This window comes from Marmota monax, unplaced genomic scaffold (assembly GCF_021218885.2).
Source record: "Marmota monax isolate L192 unplaced genomic scaffold, Marmota_monax_Labrador192_F-V1.1 WCK01_AAM20220418_F8-fsc00077, whole genome shotgun sequence".
Classification (NCBI taxonomy): domain Eukaryota; kingdom Metazoa; phylum Chordata; class Mammalia; order Rodentia; family Sciuridae; genus Marmota; species Marmota monax.
The window spans coordinates 6479123-6500060 of NW_026694610.1; the positions used below are offsets into that span (position 1 = coordinate 6479123).

The following is a 20938-nucleotide window of genomic DNA, read 5'->3' on the forward strand; positions in this document are numbered from 1 at the left end:
TATGACACATATACAGCACAATTTTTCATATTTTTGTTTGTATATAAAGGCTATTAAAAGTGTGGTATTAATGAAGGCATAAAATTATTTAGACCCCCAAAAGCCAATGCAAGAGGTCTTAATATCATTAAAATTGGCATTTTCCTAAAATAACAAACTCAGAGTCTAAAGGAATGTTTATATGAGACGTTAACTGCCCCTGGTAACTTGGGAACCAGAGAAAAGCATGTTTATTTGTATGAGATTTAAGAGGTGGCATTACCTTTTTGACAGTTATTATTCCTTCCTGGGTTTCCTGGTCGGTGATGACATCAAACATGTCCAGCCCCTCACCATCTGTGATGCTGTACTCAATTGCAGCATTTTCTCCAACATCAGCATCACTGGCTTTGATCCTGCCAATTGGTGTACCCGGTGGAGAAGATTCAGGGGTTTTAAATTGATATGTACCTATTAATCACCAGACAGATGTGAGTCAAACACAGACTAAGAATGCTATGTCATAAGTAATCTCTTATTCATGGGGAATGTGTTCTAAGACCCCCAGTGGAGGACTGAAGCTACAGGTAGTACTAAATCCTATAACCAGTACGTTCTGTTTTTTCATATATACATACCTATGATCAGTTTAATTTACAAATGAGACACAGTAAAAGATAATAATAATTGATAATAAGAGCTAGAACAATTATAACAATTATACTATAGTCAGTTATTTGAAGCTTAGGAGTTGTTGATGCTGGAATATTTTATTTAATATTTTTGGGCTGTGGTTGACACCCACCGGGTAAGTGAAACTGCAAAAAGCAAAGACTGTGGATAAGGGCGGGGATTAGGGTAAAAACAAAACCCATTTTTTAAGAGTCCTTTAGGACATGGATGGAGGCAGATTCATTCTTTCTTCAACATAATTAACGGTGCCCTATTCTCCTTATATCTTCACTGTCATGATTGTTAAGAATATTTCTTCTGCTGAGTCTGATGGTGCATGCCTGTAATCCCAGTGGCTCAGAAGGCTGAGGCAGGAAGATCAAAAGTTTGAAGCCAGCCTCAGCAATTTAGCGAAGTTCTAAGCAACTTATCGAGACCCTGTCTCTAAATAGGTTATGTATATATAAAAGGGTTGGGGATGTGGCTCAGTGATTAAGTGCCCCTGGGTTCAATCCCTGGTACAAAAAAATTTTCCCCCCATCTATTTCATGATCTGCATCCTTGCAAATGGAGAGCATTTATCTTGTTCTGTAAGTAGGCTTCTAAGTTTATGGTGTCATTATGAAAATGATTGAATTCTATAAGAGAAACCACAAGTTTTCAATGCCCCCTGTTAATCTAATCAATCAGAAAGAGGAGAGAAGAACTTAGCCAGAACTGTGACTTGAAGTCAATTACTAGGTGTTCTTTTAAAAAGTTCTTTCTGTTAATATTAGCAGAAGGTGCAAGTAAATTATAGCAATTTGGTGAATATGTCTGAAGAATATATCCTTTTACTCATATACATATCTGGATTTAGTTGCTGAGTTAGGGATATAGATAAATACACTGAGTGATAAAGCAAATTTTTAATAACCAACTCTTTAAAATTTTATTATAATTTTTTATCTATGCATAGGTTTCTCCCATGATTATGTTTGTATTATTAATTCAAAACTTCTATTTTGTAGATAAGAATTTTCCTTACATCCTCTTCTTACAAAATTAGTTTAAGAAGACTACATGTGAATTTCAGTTTAGATCTGAAAGGACATCATTTAATTAAAACTAAAACAAAAATAAACTAGTGAAACAGAAAGTTAGTCTATTATCATATATTACACTTTGTCAACCATTCATGCAAATGGTTTTGGAAAAACCAAAACCAGACTGTGCCACCACTAAAATAGGGTTCTTGAATAATATTAATTTCCTGAGTATTGGGCTCATCCTTGGTAAAATGATAAAATGGGTTAAGTGTTTCTCTAATGTCTTCAACTTCCATTTTAAGGGCCTCCTGCACCTTTCTATATTCAATGCAATGTCACATAACAAGACACAGGCTAAGTGAAGAAAGAGTAGTTACACGTCCCCTTGGTACCAAGATGCTGGTGAAGCCCAACATAACCCTCCCCAGGGGACTGCCACACTGAAGAGGAGATTTTTGGGAAAAATGTTGGTGATCTTGATATTTTCAGGTTTCTTGGGGGAAATTTTAGCACTCAGAAAACATTTCTTACACCTCTGTTATCAGAAATTAGCTACTCTTCTATGTTGCTAACTCTGAATAAATTCTTGAAAAAAAATATAACTACTTTTTAATGATCTATGTGATTCTCCATTCTACAGTTTTTAGAAAATGCTGTGATGAAGTAAGTGGGTTTTCTATTTAATAATTGAGATAACTTTCTTAGGAGATTGTGTTCGTGGAGGAAAATGCATTAAAACTGGTCCCCACTTGGGCGGCTCTATGTGAAAGAATCAAGCACATGCTTGATACAAACTCAGCATTGATGAGTGTTGTTTCTTCTTCCTGCCTAATCATAAGAGTTAATGATGTTATAGATGGCATTTGGTATCTCAATTAACCATAATGTAGAAAACTATTTATGATTACAAATGGATTAAGTACATAGTTACTTCCACAGTTATATTTTTAGAAACAGGAAAATGATAAATCCTTTCCTTATGAAGCTTTGTGAGGATTTAAAAGAGATTACATGCCTGATTAAGTTCACAAAACATAAAGACAAGTTTTTCCTAACAAATAGCAGCATGCTTGTATACATATGTTCTGTGCAAGCAAATTTATGTCTCTGGAAGTCTTTTTTAATAAGGAAAAAGAAAATAATGATGCTGTTTTTACAACAGCCATATCAGAAATCGCTCAGCTAATTACCAAGGGAGGAACATAAATGTTCACACTTCCTGAGCTTAAGTGGTGTTGTCAACTCATTTTAATAATTTTAATAAAAGTGCCAGTTCTTATGAAGTCCACTAATTTTGACAATAATGATAATGGAAAATAAACATTTTTGAAGTCAGAGTTTATGAGACGGCATTGAAGAAACTTTTTCAATCAAATGTTCCTACTCTGGGGGAATCGGGGAGGATTGTCGTTGACATCTGTCAGCGTGATGTTCACCGTGGTGGTCCCAGATAATCCTCCCATCTGGCCGCCCATGTCCTTGGCTTGGATCACCACTTGGTACTGCTCTCTGTTTTCACGATCCATGTTAAGCAAAGCTGTCTTGATGATACCTATGGATGTGAAATTTAGGAGTGGAAAGGGATGCATTTAGAATACTTTACGGAATCATTTATTTATGCAAACAAACATAGACTGTCACCCACAATATGCAAAACACCATGCAGATGTCATTGTGATATAAAGATGATTATATACAGCCTTTATACTGAAGGATATTACAACCACATAGGGGAGAGAGAGACACATTTTAAAAAGCCTGTAACACAGAAGAATGAACTCAAGTACAAGTCAAATCCTGCAATGGTATGGACTGCCTGTTCTATAAATATTAAGTACAGCAAAATCTAACTTGACCTATGATATAAAGGTGTGTTATGGTAGCTGCTTGATAAAAGATATTCAGGTATATTATGAGCAAATTTTTAAGAAACTGAGCTGACTTCTGGGTTCCACATGACTGAACTGGCTAATTGCTCCTCAAATATACCTACCATAATGAGTGTTCTGAGGTTTTTCGAAACCACAAAACTATTGTGTTAAGAATACACAGCATTGATTCTCTCACAATTATCATATTATATGATCCTGGAGAATTTAGTTTTTCCTAAAGCTTATGTGAACATTAGTTCAACTGGTCCCAACAGTAAAAATTTTAAAGTTAGGTTAAATTTGTCTCTGTTGTTAGGCAGTTATAAGATAATTAGTTGAAAGAACTTCTAAAGGTTTGCCTGATCTCTATATAGGGTTTATGCTTAAATTAACTTTCTTCTAAAAATCACTGGAGAAGACTTTATAATCCTCTATGGTTGCACATTCCAGTGCCTAACAACTAATGAAGCTGAAAATATCATTTAAATTTTTAACAAGAATACTTCAGACACCAGGTCAGTTTTATTCCTATCGACTTGACTTCAAAGTGCAGCGCTTTCTGTTCTCCACATAATAGTACCTGTCTATTAAATATAGGAGATTCTCCTTAGCTTTTTATCCTTTAGCTGAATAATTCTAATTTTTCCTTCTTATTGTTTTTCAATTCTACATTTTCTTTCTCCTTGGAATTCTTCCCAAGTTCATCGCACCTTTTAATACCTAGATTTCAAACTAGATGTAGGAACCTGGAAAGGTTTGGATTTCTACCGTAATAATGGATGTTTGAAAAATGTAGGAAAGAAACTTGACTCCTTTTACAATTGGCAAATACATGTGGAATTTACTATACAATACAAATGCTGTAAAAAACCCAAATCATCATCACATAGGATGCTATTCTGTGGGAAAAATACAGAAAAATGAGATGTTGAAGAAAGGATTTTTATAAGGTGATAGGTTTTGTTGTATTAGGGCCAAATCAGGATGAGCTAGGCAATGATGTAACAACAAACAACACAACATCTCAGGGACTTAACACAACTGAAGTGTGAGCTTTGCTCATGCTCTGGGAGATGAGCGGGATGCTCTGCTCATGGCAACAGTGGCCATCCAGGGTAACCCCTTCTCAACATAGTTTTCACGATCACTGGGACAGGGGAGGGGCATGTGGCAGGTTGTGCAACAACTCTGCATCACTGCCACATTTTATTTGCCCCAATCAATCAATCAATCAATCACATGGCTATGTCTAGCATCAGAGCAGAAGAGAGAGATGCAGTCTTACCCAATAGCTAGAAACAGAAGAACCAGAATATGGGTAAATAGCCCTACCAGAAAGGGTTAATCTTTTAGCTTCACCCCAAACTGGAAGAAAAAGAATGGACTGCATAATTTTTCTGAATCTGCCCAATATAAATATGTTAGATGAAAGGTTCATTGTCAGATTTCTTGATTAAAATGATCTGGATGTCATGCTTACAAATATATCATTAGTGTTTGGCAGAAGAATACAAGAAAATTCAATCATGCTGATTGTTTTTATTAAAAAATATGCTAGCTCAGCTGAGCATGTCAATTAAAATTATAGATTATAAAAAAAATAAATAAAAAGTAAGGCCAAAAATGAATTCTTACCTGTTTCTGATTCAACTGAAAAATAGGGCTGTCCCTGTAGGATACTATAGACAACTTTGGCACTGTTTCCATAAGTTGGATCATCAGCATCGGTTGCCGTGACTTGGACAACAAATGTCCCTGTAATGACACAGAAACATAAACTGAAAACAAATTAAGGGTTTTCCATATTTCTTGATACACACATAAAAAGAAAGCATGACCTTAATTTGTGTGAAGTTATCATGACAAGAAAGAGGTGAATTTCAGTAGGATGCTAGGTTAAAAAGCCTTAGATTCTTAACTCTGAAGGGGTGTAACCAACTAATAAATACTGTGAGGATTAGGTTGACGAGAAGCATGGAGTGATCATGACCTTGAGTGGAACTCATCCCAACCCATCTCCAATGATGGATTTGACTGGATTATTGCTGTAGTGACTTTTTCAAGTCATTCAGGACTAAATCAATTAGCAACTTGCATTACTTTGTCCATAGGCATGAGCTGAGAAGCTTTCTATTCTTTGGGCCACTCGTGATTTTGCTAGAAGTCCTGCATCATTGATGCTTTGTCTCCTGGACTATAAGGTGCTGATGTGAAGCCACAAATAGCTATTTGTGATCTGAAAAAGGCCAGCCTGAGGACAAAGCTGTATAAGCTTAAAAACAGCCAAGAAACACCCAGAATTCCAATAGCTCTGTACAAAGCCCAGTTTACTTTTGGATTAAAGTAATGTGACCAGTAATACTTTTATTCTTTAAACTACTTTGAGTTGGGTTTCCTGTTACTTACCATCCTAAAAAAATACTTTATCTGGTAATTCCAAGATCCTGAAAGACCTTGAACCTTAAGAGGTACTTAAGATTAGATAAAGAATGAATTCATAAACATCTGGCAGTTGTAATTTCAAACAATGATTATAATTAAATGCACAAATAAGACTAATGTATCTTAGGCTGGTATTCTTAATTTAGGGACAATAGTCACCTTATAATTTTCAAAGTATCCCTAACTGCCCTGAAATCCTGTGCTAATTTTCATGTGTATGCTTACATGTGTGTTTCACTGGAAAGAACATGCACATATTTTATTTCACTTTCAAAAGGCTTTGTGACTTTCAAAAAGAACGAACCCCCCTGGTTAAGACCATTTTATGGCTGCTTTTGATGATCCTATTAGGTAAGCAGTGGGCATAGTGTTGGAGTCCTCCTATCCATGAAAAGGGCAGAGAAGTCGCATCTAGGGAATATCAGAGTTGTCAAGTCGCTTTTGCGATACCTATAACCAATTTCAGTTATTGAACAGATGAATTGTTCTCTGTTAGGGTTGAATGCTCTGGATGTCTCGTGCTGCTGCATGAGATACAGCACCCACCCTGTAATTTGGCAAAGGAGGAGGAGAGAATGCTAGCATCACAGGATTTTAAAGAGAGAACTAACAGAAGCCAACAAACACCAGGCTCTTATTTGCATTAATACAAAATATGATTGCTTTCGGAATGTGATTAGGTAGATGTTTTAAGTGCCTATTAGTTGCCAGAGATTGTACTAGGGGGTCTGAACCTGTTTTCTTATTTAAGCCTCAGGATAACCCTTAGGAGTTGACATTTATTATCATTATTTTTTATAGATACAGAACTGGAGAATCAAACAACTCAGGCTCAGAGAGATCAAGTAATTTGCCCAAGGCTACACTGCTGGTTATTAGTGTAGATGGTTTCAAATTTAGGTTTGTTTGGTACCAAAAAATCCATTTTCACCTCCCTGATGTTGTTCCACTACCTTAATGAAATTTCTTTAAGATGCCTTTATATATTATACTAATTGCATATTAATTTATAATGATGAATATTATGCCTGCATAGAAATTAGAAAAAAAAAAACAACCTTCCCTTTCTCAAGAAATGTATGTCACTGTCAATTACTTCCATGTATTTGTAAATTGGCTATCATGGCTTCAAAAGTGAATGTCAGGCCCTGGAGTTGTGCAGTACATGACTGGGTGGTGCTGGTGACAAAGCTGTCTTTCATTAATTCTTTTTCCCTTTCTTATCTAGAGGAATCTATATCTATGTCTCTCTCTCTATATATATATCTATATCCATCCTAAGAAATATTATACTTCCTAAGAAATCTTCCTCTTCAAAGAATTCCAACTTCTTCTTTGCTTTAGTGGTGGCTTATGATTTTTCTAACAAAGCAAAGTGGCTTCAAGCAACGAGATGAGCAATTTCCTCAGGCGAAAATTTAGATGCTTTACAAATCATTTCCCTGGATTGGATATTTTTCAAGTCTTGGATCTGTGAACTACAATCTCTCTGAAATCTGACTGACAGAATCATAGAAAAGTTATTATGTAATTTCAGCTTTTCTGAATATGACAGAGTGAAAATAAAAACAACCCTGTACATGAGTGGTTTAGAATTTGCTACTGTCTTCCATGAAGTATTTTAATGTTTCAAAGAATGACATCACTAGGATTTTTTTCTGAATTTAAATCCTGTTTACCTTCTCACAATTTAACAATCTAACAAATAAAATCCACACACACTAAACTTAAAATTGGCAGTGAAATTGTGCATACGATATTAATTTTACACATTAATGTCATGAAAGTCTCTCAATTTCCAGTTGTTAGTAAAAGGATATGCCCCCACATACCATGTTTTTATTTTTTAGTTGTAGATGGACACAATACCTTTGTTTTATGTTTAGGTGGTGTCCAGTGATCCACATGTGCTCTTTCACTGAGCCACAACCCTAACCCCTATTTATGGATTTTTTTTTTAAAGTTTTCTTGAAATCTCTTTTCTAGATTTAGCTACTTAAAACAACCATGACTGTTGTTCAGACTGAACTATAAATTCAGGTTTTATTTTTCACTGGGGAGGTATTCCCCTGGAGCCTAATATTCATGTGGATGGAGAGAAATGGACAAGACTGCTGGCTTTGTCCAAGAAACAGAGGGAGTATGGGGCGGAGAGAAAGCAGATCTAATGGTCTCACTTCTTACCTCTCACCCCGGCTGTCCCTCATCATGAGAGGAAATGCTGTTTCCTTAAACTTAACCACCAGATGAGATGGAACTAGCATTAGGCAGCATGATGTACTTACAGAAAGGACATATGGATTGTTTGAAAGTGTGATAGCATCTCGATTCTTTCAACTCGGTACACATAGCTCCTACCCTTTTTAACTTGGTGGATGCCCTAAAGGAGAACAAGTTCTTGGTTGAAGTCACATCTCACTCACCGACATCAGACATTTCGGGGACAGTGGCTGTGTAAATGTCCTTGGTGAATATTGGTTCATTGTCATTGATGTCATGGATCTTGATAATGAATTCAGACTCTGGCTCCACGGGTCTCCCTGTCCTTCTGTTGATAGCTTGTGCTCGAAGGATGTAAACGGGTTTTTCTTCCCTGTCCAGCCTTTTGGTGGCCTGTATGTCGCCTGTGTTTTCATTGATAATGAAGAGATCTCCTGCTCCATCTCCTGAAAGGATATATTTAAGTGATCCATCTCCTCTATCCTGGTCTGAATGTAACTAGTGTAGGGAAAAAAAAAATTAAAGAAAGTAAAAGTCAAGCATGTCATCCTAAACTGGTTTGTTTTTATGAGCATGCTAGGTTCATTTAATGCTTTCTAAGGCATACAGCTATTTTTTTCCTTGCTATTTTCATAACCCCTCAATAGTAAATGCCATATATTAATGAACATGCTTCCTTATAATCAAAGAACTTTCTAGAACTAAAACAGAGCAGGGAAATTTAGTTACCTTCTTATTTTGGAGAAGGGAAAGGTAAAGGCCAGAGCAGTAGTTAAGATGCCCAAGGACATATAAGCCTGGCTGGAAGGAAACAGTTTTCGGATTCTACTAATACATTCTTACTTGCATGCACACAAACATATGATATAAGTGATATACTATTTTTTTAAATATTTTTTTTAGTTGTAGATGGACACAATACCTTATTCACTCTTTTTTTTTTTTTTAAATGTGGTTCTGAGGATTGAACCCAGTGCCTCACACATGCCAGGCAAACGCTCCATCACTGAGCCACAATCCCAGCCCAAATGATACACTATTGAAAAAAATCTTTGGTTTTCAAATCAGTGAGACCTGAGTACATTCTGCCTCTGGGTAATTTAAGGAAGCTAGATAAACTCCTTGGGTCTTTGGTGATGGAGATTATAATATCTTTTCTGGGAAGATGTGAAAGTCATTTATTTACAAAATTCAACTCAAAGCATTTGAGAGACATCTTCCGTGCTGCCATGAGCAATATCTTGAAAACTAGCACACTAGATAATTTATGAGGTCACTTGGAAGAATAAACATTTGACATTCAGATTTTACTGTAAACTAGGAAAGGGTTGTCTGACACGAGGAGCCAGCCTAATGTTGAAACAGATGGCTTTATAAGGTAGGGGCTCCCAGCTCCTGAGGGAGATTGAGCAGGGGCTCTGCTCTGGTGAGTCACTCTCAAGTGAAATGAGATAAGGAAAGCTAGGATACCACAGAAACAGAGGTGGTGATCCTGACCTGGAAAAGTGATCCACCTTTCCTACTCCAAAGATCATTCTCACAATGTTGAGTTCCGGTGCTTTCCTTAATTCTGTATTGCCCACCCAGCACAGGTTTAGGTTTTCATATCATCTATTTGCAAGTTTTCTAAAAGTGCTTTTTGTTGAGCAGAACCATTTAATACCTGGGTCATCGATATCAATGACACATGGTTTCCTAGTGGGAGGGTTGTGAATCTCTACTTTGTTTCAGCTCCATCTAGACAGAGAAGCTGTGTTCCCCAAACAAAGGCAACAGCAACAGGTGACACTCTTCATCCTCATGGTTAACACATAGAATGCTCAGAGTGGCGTCCATGACACATCCGGAAATCGACTCTCCAGGCAAAAAGGGGCTTAGCAAATGCTCTAACGAGCCTTCCTAAAACTGTTCCATGGAATGTCATTTGCACAAAATGGAGAGAGAAAGTTTCCTGTAGCCCAATAAATTTGGGCAATACATTATACTCTGCTTCTTTCTTGGAAACACCCATTGACATATTAAAGGCTGTGAGTGCCTACAGTTTGGAATTGTATTTGGCTTTGTTTAACCCAGTGTTCTCGAGCTTTACTGTTTAAAGAGTCATTTTGGGGTCATCTTGATATGCCCCATGACTAGTTTTCCATGAAAGATTCTTTGGGAAACATGAGCTACATTAGTTTATCAGGGTAGAGTCAAGAAACCCCGGGTTCCAGTTTTTGCAGGTATTTCCAAAATCACATCCAGCTCATGTGAGTGTCAGAAGATTAGAATTTGAGGGCAAGAAGGAGCCCTCTAGGTGATTCAGTGCAACTTTCTCATTTTGGGATATAGAGAAACCATGTCCAGTGCCACATATCCGCAGCTAGCTAATCATGGAGTTTGGGAATGAGAATATTATTCATACAATTAGTAGCTTTGAAAGCTATTTGGCAGGAATAATGGAAGATAAATGTGAATGGGGAGGAAATGGCTTAGAAGTGAGACAAATGCAATAAGAAATGTAAAACAAGAGTATGCCATGATTTGTGTAATGTGATATGCTAAGGAAACGTTGAAACGTTGACACAGAAAGAGCCACCCGGGAAAGTTTAACTCTCCATTGTCAAATCCTAATGACTGAAGAGTGCTCTTAAAAAGCCATTTCATTAACTCATGAGTAAAGCAAGCAGTACCGCTGCCCTGCAGATCCTTGCTCTAGGGCAGCTGTGGTCAGCAGCCTGGTTCAGGGTTGGGAGTGCCAAGTGCAAGTCCCAAGAACAGGTCACGTCCATTTGCTTTCCCTCACCGAGTGCAAGACCACAGCAGAGCCAATTAACCTCTCTGAGCAAGGACCCTCAGTAAAATGAGGATAATAAGGGCTCCACAACAAAGCTGCTGTGGAGGTCTCATTAGAGACCAGATACAAACACTGCGTTAATTGCCAGGTAAGCATGCATTAAAAACACGGTGTATGTTTTATAAATTACAAAGCACCTTCCAAACTAAAGATATCAATACTATCGTTCTCTGTTAGTTCATAATCGGCATGGTTTTGCTTTTATTCTGACTTTGAAAACTTTGTTTTGAGGACTTGGAAAACCTAATTTTGCAAGCACCCCATATCTCTGAGCTAAAATAATCTGTTATCAAAAGCCTATATTCTTCTACCTGGTGGCAATTTGCTGTCTTCACATGTGATTTATGATATTCTGCATTCCACTAGATTATACACTCTCCTTGGCCAGTTCTTTCATCACTTCAATATGTAATTGTTGCACACTTAGTAGGTGAATACCACATCTGATCACAAGATTTATTCAGGTAAAAGTAATCAGAAACTTATTTTTAGCTGTCAGGAGAGACCATTTCGATGACTTATAGAACAAACACCCGAGACGATACAAAGGCGCAAGGAGATGCAGAGAGAGGGTGCGGATGGGGATTGCTCTGCAGATCACAATTCTGATTTATCAATATTTGAAAACTAGTAGGGAGATGTACCTCTTCACTCAAACATTGCCTGATAATAAAACAATTTAACCTGCTGCCCTCTTCTCTCCCCCCACAAAGAGCTTTATTGGGTTTGACCCCGGTGTGCAGAAACCTCCAAGTGCCTTTCTTTTCTCCCCATTCTCCTCCCCTTCCACGAACTCCCCAGGGCCAGTCCTTTCTAGAGGAAAAGTGGGAACAGAAGCCTGCAGTGCCCATGAAAGTGGTGGCGACAACCAGACATTAGGGGTTTACTGAGCACTTAGATTTTAATTGGATTTTTGCTTTTGTGATGTCATTCATCACGGCCACTGTAAAAGACAGAAGTTAAACAACAACAAATAAAAGGTTGTAGCCTGCCCGCGGCGTGTTTTTACTAATTTCAGTTTAATGTGGCTGTTCCATTAAGTTTAATCATTTGGTTCACTTTTAATGATTCACCATCAAGTAAAAATTATCCACTTCCCTCCAAAAGTCACACCTCACCTGTGGCGCCAGGACTCCTTGCTACTGTATCTGAAGCATTCTGTGCTGGAAGAAGTTCAGGGTCTCTGTTTTTCTGTACACTTTTTCCTTTCTTTTTAGAAAAATAATAGCTGTGCTGACTTGGCAAATAAATATAGGCATGTGTGGTGGCTGGCTGGCCCCATGAAGGGTGTCACCAGGACTGGCAGCATCCTTGCCTGCAGCGCTGGGTGTCCCTGGGGATGAAGCATCTTTTTACCTGCTACAAGTGCTGACTTCCAACCTAATTTTGAATTAAATCCAAGGGTGTAACATTGATTGTATGGATTTTCTAGTGATCTATGGAGCCAGCTGCTCTATCACTCCTAGTTCCTGTGTGTCACTGAGTCACTATCTGAGTCAGTAACCAAACTGAATCTTCTGAGAATCAGCATGTTTAAGACAGAAAACAGTCTAAGGAAAAGCTTACCTCGGTGGCCTATGTAGGTGCCTTCAACAGCCAGAAAGGAGTTTGGGGAAGGAAATACGTGATGTCTGCCATGAAACACTGAATTGCGGCTTATGTGTTTTTAGAGTGTTAGTGCAAGTGTAATTCGGTCCTCTGAGAAAGTAATGGTTGCTGATTTGAGATGACCTGGGACAATTAGAGAAGAGCTGTGGTGAGAAAATGCTGTCTGACTGAGACCGAGGTGGAGAAACAGCAGCTAAAGGAGAGAAGGCCTTCATGCTAAACAGGTTGAATATTATTTTAAATTAGGGAAATCATGATCAAATTATGCCAAATTACGGCATAACTGAATTTAATATGCATATAGATGTTTGTATCTATTCATACATCTCTCCATATAATGAATGTATACAGAATGCTAATAAATAGACTTAATGTTGGGAGGCTGGGGAGAGCCAGTTGGGTAGTGTTTATGTTAGGAAGAAATTATGTTATGTGCCTGAAGTACATGGCAGAGATTAGAAATTGATTCTGTTTTAGAGATTATAGGATTAAGTCAATAAAAATGTCTTTTAATAAAATTTCATATGACAAATTTCACCATGCTGTATTTGAATGTTAATGATTTAGCATGAGTTAACTAATTTTTATCTGAAAATTATTTCATAAATGAAAAAGTTCAGGGCAGCATATTATTGTAGTAGGGAGCTTGTTGTTCCCCAAACCCCTTTAGTTAGTTAGCTTTGAGTTACTGTAACAGAACACTTGAGATAACAGACTTATAAAGAAGGAAGGCTTACTTTGACCTAGAGTTTCCATGGTCATGCTCCCATGCCCCCATTCCTTTGGGCCTGAAATAAGGCTGAATATTATGGCTGGAGAGTGGTAGAGATAGCTGCTTCTCTCATAATGATTAGAAAGCAAAGAGGGAAAGGGGAAGGGACTGGAGTCTCAGTATTCCCTGAAAGGGTATACTCCCACTAACCTAACTTCCTCCAACTAAGACCCCCCTCTATAGGTTCCACCGTCTCCCTGTAGTTCTATGGACTGGGGCCAACCCTTTCACACAAAGGCCTTTGGAAAACAGTTAAAATCCAATCCATAGCATCCCTTCTCTGTTTGTTCTATAGTAGTTAATGGTCTAGGCAGACTCATGGCTCTCCAGTCTTTTGATAAAATTTTCACATTGTAATATGTGTGAATGTGAAGGGCACAACTTCAGTGTCCCCTGCTCGGCAAGAATCGGCTTGTTCTAGACGTTTTGTCCCCACAGCCTGCAGTGGTATGAGGAAGAAGCTGACTTTCTCCAGGCTGATGAGAACAGTACCTGGGGAGATGGCAGAACCACAAAATGGAAGGACCCTGGGATCTGGAATAACCTCCTGTCTGACTATCCTGTAGTATGAAATAGAAACTACCCTACTCAGCCAGTATCTTTTTGATGTTTTCACCCTACTGCAGCAGCAGCCTCTTGGAACAAGGCAGAGATGTAAACTCTATGCCCTACTTATCTCCAGAATCAGAAACTCAGCGGGTGCCAGCCGGCAATCTGTTTTAAGAAGCCCTCCAAGTAATTCTGAAGAGAGCAAAGTTTAGGAGTCACTGCCTTCACTAGGACAATCACAATGGCCAAAAAACCTGGATTTGGGCAAGAGAAAGAAATGGGTGAAAGTCATGCTGTGTATTGGTGGTGTAACCTTGGGGAACTAAGTTCACTTCCCCAAGTCTCTGTCTCTTCATCCACATCCTGGGAATAATAATGATACTTTAACAGCAGATTACTCTGGAAATTAATAAAATAATGTACATAAAATACTTAGGGTCTCGCTCAGAGCAAGCCTTCTGTAAATTACATAAATTTACTTCTTAAACTGCATTCATAAACATGAAGTATTTAGAAGGTGGATTTGAAGAGTGGAAAGATTTCAGTCCAAATTTGGAGTTTCCTATTAATCAAGAAATTAATTAAAATCTTTAGTCTTCATTCTGGCATCTAAAAGACAGTCTTGCTTGTTCTTCCTCTTCTATCTGTCCCCTAAATGTTGGTGTCCCTTAGGCTTCAGTCTTAGACTCTTTTCTTCCACACTCCACATACTTTCCCCAAATAAAATCATCTACTCATTTTCATTCAACCACTACCTATGTGCCATCAATGCCCAAATCTGTATAGAACCCCAGGGCAGACCATTTTCTTGAGATCCATAGTCAAGGATATATTTACCTCCCAGGCAAGTTTCTTAGATCATTTACATTCAGTATGTCCCAGCTGACTTTATCAATTATCGCGCAGAAATTCCCTCCTTTTGCATGTCCCATCTCAGCAAAGGCCCCTAGGAGTCATCATGGACCATCCACTCTGTGGCCATCCCCACGTTCACTAAGCCACAAATCCTGTCATTCTACCTCTTTCACATATCTTATATGTATCTTGACTCACTTAACTTTCTCCATTTCCACTGCTGCCAACCTGGTCCAAGCCATCACCATTTCCACTGGTCTCTTGCAAGGAGGCCTTCCAAAACACACATTCAGATTAGAAAACCTTTCTAGTTGGCCTCTGTTACCAGACCAATTTAATGCAACAACGGCTCTGAAGATACCACTTTCTTTCAATTAAATATTTCAGTGTCTTCTCTTTGCTCTCGGGATAAAGCTCTTTAATGGCACCTCCAATGACCATCCTGGCCTCTGCTCCTCTCTTCAGCTTCATCAGTTACCATGTTCCTTTGAACTCTCCTTGTTTTAGCAACACTCAAATTGCAGGTTCTTTCATATCTAGGTCCTCCTTCCATGTGGTCCACTTTGAAAAAAAGCTCTTTTAGCATCTTCACCTGGTTAATTCAACTAGTATGTCAGGTCTGCTTGATTTATCTCCACAGGGACAATTTCTCTAAGTTGCTAGACTCAGTTAGATTCTCCTATATATTCTCAATTCCCTACTAAGCCTTTAGCCTCTTCTATTTTTTGATGACCTGTTTTATAGCTATTTCCCTATCTAGATAATTAATTCATAAACGAAGGCATCAAATCTGTCTGGTTCACTCTGTATTCTTAGCATCCAACATTCTGGCACAATATAGGTCCCCAATAATTAATGATAGCAAAAAGTGAATGAATAAATGTTGTAAAGGGTAACTTGGATAAGATATCAATGACGAATGAAGGTTTTTGGCACATAGTAGACAATTGATAAAACTTAAGTGTTCTCCATCTCTTCTTTCTTGCTTGACTTTAAGATAGATAATTCTGTATTTTAAGAATATACACACATTCCTGCAGTTGCCAGATAATTCAGCAATTACTATCAAACAGTAGGCACATGGTCTAATCTGAACAATCTGAAGGAGTAATTTAAGATATTGCCTTAGATCTAATAATTTTCTTTAAAAATCAATTAAATATCTCTACAATAATAAAACCAACTTGTGTTGGATTTCTTGACAAGAGTAGACTAATTATAACTACAGAGAGTTATAAACACATTGAGTATTGGGCCAGAAGTTATCTGTTAATGGTGAAAAAAGGTCAAGATTTTACTGAAACATGTTTCAAGTATCATCCTGTTGCAGAAACTAATGGAAAATGCCCCATTTCACAGAAAAATTATTCTATTATAAAATCATTTAACTCCGTCAACCAAGACCATTTAAAAACATTTGTTGGCCTGAAGAATCTCACAAGGCAATGCACAAAAAACATCTGATACCTGTCTTTTATAAACTTGCAATTTAGGCTTGGGAATGCTGACTCTCATACATACAAAATTATAGAATAAAAACAGAATGGCCAGAAGCAGCTATGCATGCCTGTGATCCCAGCAGCTCAGGAGACTGAGGCAGGAGGATGGTAAGTTCAAAGCCAACCTCAACAACTTATCCTGACCCTGTTTCAAAGTAAAAAAATAAAATGAGCTGGGGATATTGCTCAGTGGTTAGGCACCTATGGGTTTAATCCCTGGTACCAAAAAAAAAAAAAAAAAAAAAAGAAAGAAAAGAAAAAAGAAAAAAAAGCAAAACAAGACACTAGGGTCCTGTTATTAAGTGATAGTTAGAAATAACATGGTAAATAAAAAGATGGTGGATGGCTGAGAAGAAACTTGTGAACTGGACAAGATGGAATCAGGGAACATGTGAGTTCTCTGATGGTTTAGGAAGACTTCTTGGAAAAGCTTAGGTTACTGATGGGAGAAAAATGACTTCACAACTGTACGAGTGCATGGCAGGGTTTCAAGGCTCAGTGTGGGAGAGAATCAGAGGAGGCCTTGAGTATCTGCCTGGGGTAATAAGAGCCATAAAGTTAGTAAAAATAGAAACATTCCTTCCCTTCAGTTGAAGGGTCACATATTTTCTCATACTGTACTGAGATGTGCACGGGAAAATGTGGCTTCTTTATTATTATTATTACTTTTATAGCTTATCCCTCAAGCACTAGTCCTGTTGAACTTTAGAACTTCATATAGGTTGAATACTGGGTCCAAAATTTAGTGCAATACAATAAAGTCTGCCCGATTCAATAATATGGTCTCCTTAGATAACTCTTTTAGACAAATCTCAGTCTTTCTGCTTGCTTTCTCCTGCTTCTTGTCCAATCCAGCATGATGCCTGAGTATATGAAAAAAAGAGGCCCACCTGCTGTGTCAGTGGAAAATGTGGGAGTTATTGTACCCAAGGGCAGTCCTTGTACTGCTCTCTGCCCCCTACCCCTACCCTGACCCCTACCCCATCTGTAGCCAATATATCCCATCCATTGCTTTTCTCAGTGGCTTCTGTAGTTTGGGCAGGTGGAATCATGACCTTGGCTGTCCAGAGTCCAAGGTGGCCAGTTTCATCCTGCCTCCTCCATCAGCATCACATCCCCCAGCCCTGAGGTCTAGGTGTGACTTCTTATTGCCCTTGGCATATGTGGTCCTTGCTGCAGGATGACTTTGCCCTCAGTAGACATTATCTATGGGATCCATCCACTCCCTCCTTTCCCTACTGAAGCCCAGGAAGGCTGCTGGGAATGAAACAGGGTTTCTCCTTTATGTGATCACCCGAAAGCAAAATGGGAACAGTAGAAATGAGACTGTGTTTGTGTGCTTGGTTGTCAAAGCACCCAATTGTGAAATTCATTGGTTTCAGGAATACCCCACCACGTGTTTTGGGAGAAGAGAGCAGAGGTGGAAACATGACCTGCAGCCAGAACTTGACATAGGTAACGTTTAGTGACTCCATTTATAAATGGGATTGGTGAGTTTTATTCTTATTGGCCAGGATCACCCCTTGATATGCTGAAAGGGCTCTAAAAATAATTTAGAAGACAATTTTCTCCTCCTTCTCCTCTTCCTCCTCCACTGGGGATTGAACCCAAAGCCTTGCACATGCTAGCAAACACTCTACTAACCAAGCCTACTAACTACATCCCTGGCCCTTTTTATTGTTTTGAGACAGGCTTTTGCTAAGCCTTCCAGGCTCACCTTGAACTTCTGAGTAGCTGGGATTACAGATGTGTGCCACCATGCCCAACTCATATCCCATGGTCTTTTTCTATTATAGCACGTTGTCTCTTAAGACATGAAAAATTATATTTCCTATATAACAAACTTAACTGATTTTTTAAAAAATATTTACTTTTTAAAAAAATTTGTAGTTGGACACAATACGTTTATTTTATTTATTTTTATGTCATTCTGAGGATTGAACCCAGGGCCTCGAACTTGCTAGGGGAGCGCTCGACCACTGAGCCACAACCCTAGCCCCTTAACTGATTTTTATAACAGTAAAAATAGTTTATTTAAAGCCTTCTTATATAATTCATCATTTGGTAATTGTTCTGGCTGGGATTTGGTAAAATAATAATAGTAGATATTTATTAAGTGCATACTATGAACCAGGAAATGTGCTGAATTCTTCACACGGATTATATCATTTGTTGCTCATCATGGCTCTGTTCTTATCCCATTTTAACTGATGAGGATACTAAGACAACATAAGAGGTAACTTCTCAGCATCACACAATAAATAAGGGCAATGTTTGAGTCCATGTGATTGAAACTCTTATTCATATTTTTCCCCTTGTAGGTCTTTACATTCAGTTCTATGAGCATTCATTAAAAACTTACACTGTACCAAATAGTGTTGAATTACAAAGATTTGTATCTAATTTTTTGTTTTGTGAAATTATTCTCTGTGGACATTCGGAGTTGGACAATTGCTTTGGGGATTGTCCTGTGCATCATAGGATGCTTGGCAGCATCCCTGGTCCTTACCTACTAGATGTCAATGCCTTCTCAATTTATAACAACTAAAAATATCTCCATGTATTGACAAATGTTTACCAGGGCCACAAAATAGAGAATGTTAATCTGTCTGTCTGTTCATCTGTCTGTCCATCTACCCATCTTTCTATCTTCCATCTTTCTTCTCAATATGTACCTTGTAACTTTTAAAGTCCACTTAAATAATACTATAAGGCATTTTACATTTGCAGAGATTCCATGACCCACTTGATTCAATCTTTTATCTCTTGTTAGATTTAGTAACTACTGAAACAGACCTTGTGTGATATGAAGGGGGAAATTCTGACAAAGTGCTAAAAGCAAAGGAATTTTAAGTCTAAATGTAGGAGAAATTTATTAATTCCCTTGACATTTATTTTTTACACTCAATACCTTGAATTTAATGTCAAAAGTACCAGACTAACTATTGAATGAACAAAACTTTGGTGCTATTGTAGTTGTGGTAGGCAGAATAATGGTCTTCTCAAAGATGTCCATGTCCTAATTCCCAGAACCTGTGATAATGTTATCTTATGTGGCAAAAGGATCTAAGACATGTGATTAAGGTGAGAAGAGCATCCTGGTATATGTATGTGAGCCCAATGTAATCACAAGGGTCTTAATAAGAGGAAGGGGAAAATTGGAGTCAGAGAAGGAAATGTGATAATAAAAGCAGAGGGGAGAAAGGGAGGGAGTGGGGAGAATATGAAAATGCTATGCTGCTGGCTTTGAAGATGGAGGAAGGGCCATAGGCCAAGGAATGCCTGTGGCCTCCAGAAGCTGAAAAAGGCAGGAAACATCCTCCCCAGGAGCCTCCATGAGAACATCTTGCAGACACCTTGATGTTAACCCAGTGGACCCCATTTCAGACCTCTAGCCTTCAGAACTGTGTGATGATCCATTTATATTATTTTAAGGCACTACATTTCTGGTAATTTTTTATAGCAGCAGTAGAAAAGGAAATGAACTTGTTGCACACTTAATATGTATCATGTACTGCAGGAATGCTTTTGTGTCACCTCAATTAATTCTCCCAATGACTTCAGGAGATAACCTCTATGCTCTCTCTCTCTTTTTTTCTTTATTAGGAAACTGAGGTCAGAGAGGTTAAGTAATTTGCTCCAAGTTAAGGGTGGAACCAGGAACCATGCCAAGACTTGCCTGACTCTAAAGGCTAAGCTTGTTCGAGTCAAAGCATATTGCCAAAACAATACTCCCTGCAATGACTATAAATATTTCTGGATTCTTTGTATTTATTATATTAGGCCCCAGGCTAAGTTATTTGTAAATTCTATTGGCACAAATGATACAAACTGTAATAGATGTTATTGTTCATTTGGGATTTATCAATTAAACAAATGCCTTCTGGTTTATTAACTGCATAAAGTTATTTCCCAAAAAGGCATTGTTTACTGCCTTTTGCTTGGCTTTTGAAGTCCAAGGTCCTTCTTGTCTTGGCAGACTGTGACATTCGTCTTAGCTCCTGCTTAGTCTAACATTTTCATTTTCAAAAAGCCGGTGGTAAATCAAGCTAAGAGGCAGATTCCCAGTCAAAAATTGATTTAGTAAGGCATTGTAACTCACCAATTATAATCCTACCTTTTTGCTCTACAGTGTAATCTCTTTAGCCATTGCCAAATCTAAGGACACACACACACACACACACACACACACACATGCATGCATGCCTTGTTTTCTCTTCTTCCTTCTCTCTGACACTCACATGCCTAGGAAAAATATTAAAAGATAAAATGTAGACATTTCAGACATGATGATTTAAATGGGAGAAACTTTCAAAAAATGTGTTCCTTAATAGCTTTTCCCAAAATGTATTTTTCTTTCTTTTTTCTTTTCCTGCATTACAAGGGATTGAACCCAGGATCTCCTCACACATAGCTAGGAGAAAGCTCTACCACTGACCTATATCCCCAGCCCTTTAAAATGTACTTCCCTTGAAAGGAAGAAAAACATGTTGGATATTCTTATATGCTGACTCCTACTTAGGATCTAAAAAGTTAAAGCTCTATCTTTATAAAACAAATAGTTTGCTTGAGGGAGGGACTATTTCTTACTCAAACTCATAACTCTC

The 20938-nt window shown here is 38.0% G+C and overlaps 1 protein-coding gene across 3 annotated transcripts in view; it reads right to left on the bottom strand.

Moving 5' to 3' along the window:
* Nucleotides 1-20938, bottom strand: part of Cdh6 (cadherin 6) — a 123289-nt gene that overhangs the window by 22018 nt on the left and 80333 nt on the right. For all 3 annotated transcript variants that reach the window (XM_046422311.2, XM_046422312.2, XM_046422313.2), the window contains 4 exons: nucleotides 8416-8710; nucleotides 5186-5305; nucleotides 3064-3231; nucleotides 263-450 (listed from right to left, as the gene is read on the bottom strand). In XM_046422311.2, coding sequence (XP_046278267.1) covers nucleotides 263-450; nucleotides 3064-3231; nucleotides 5186-5305; nucleotides 8416-8710 — 771 coding nt within the window. The remainder of the gene's footprint in view (nucleotides 1-262; nucleotides 451-3063; nucleotides 3232-5185; nucleotides 5306-8415; nucleotides 8711-20938) is intronic.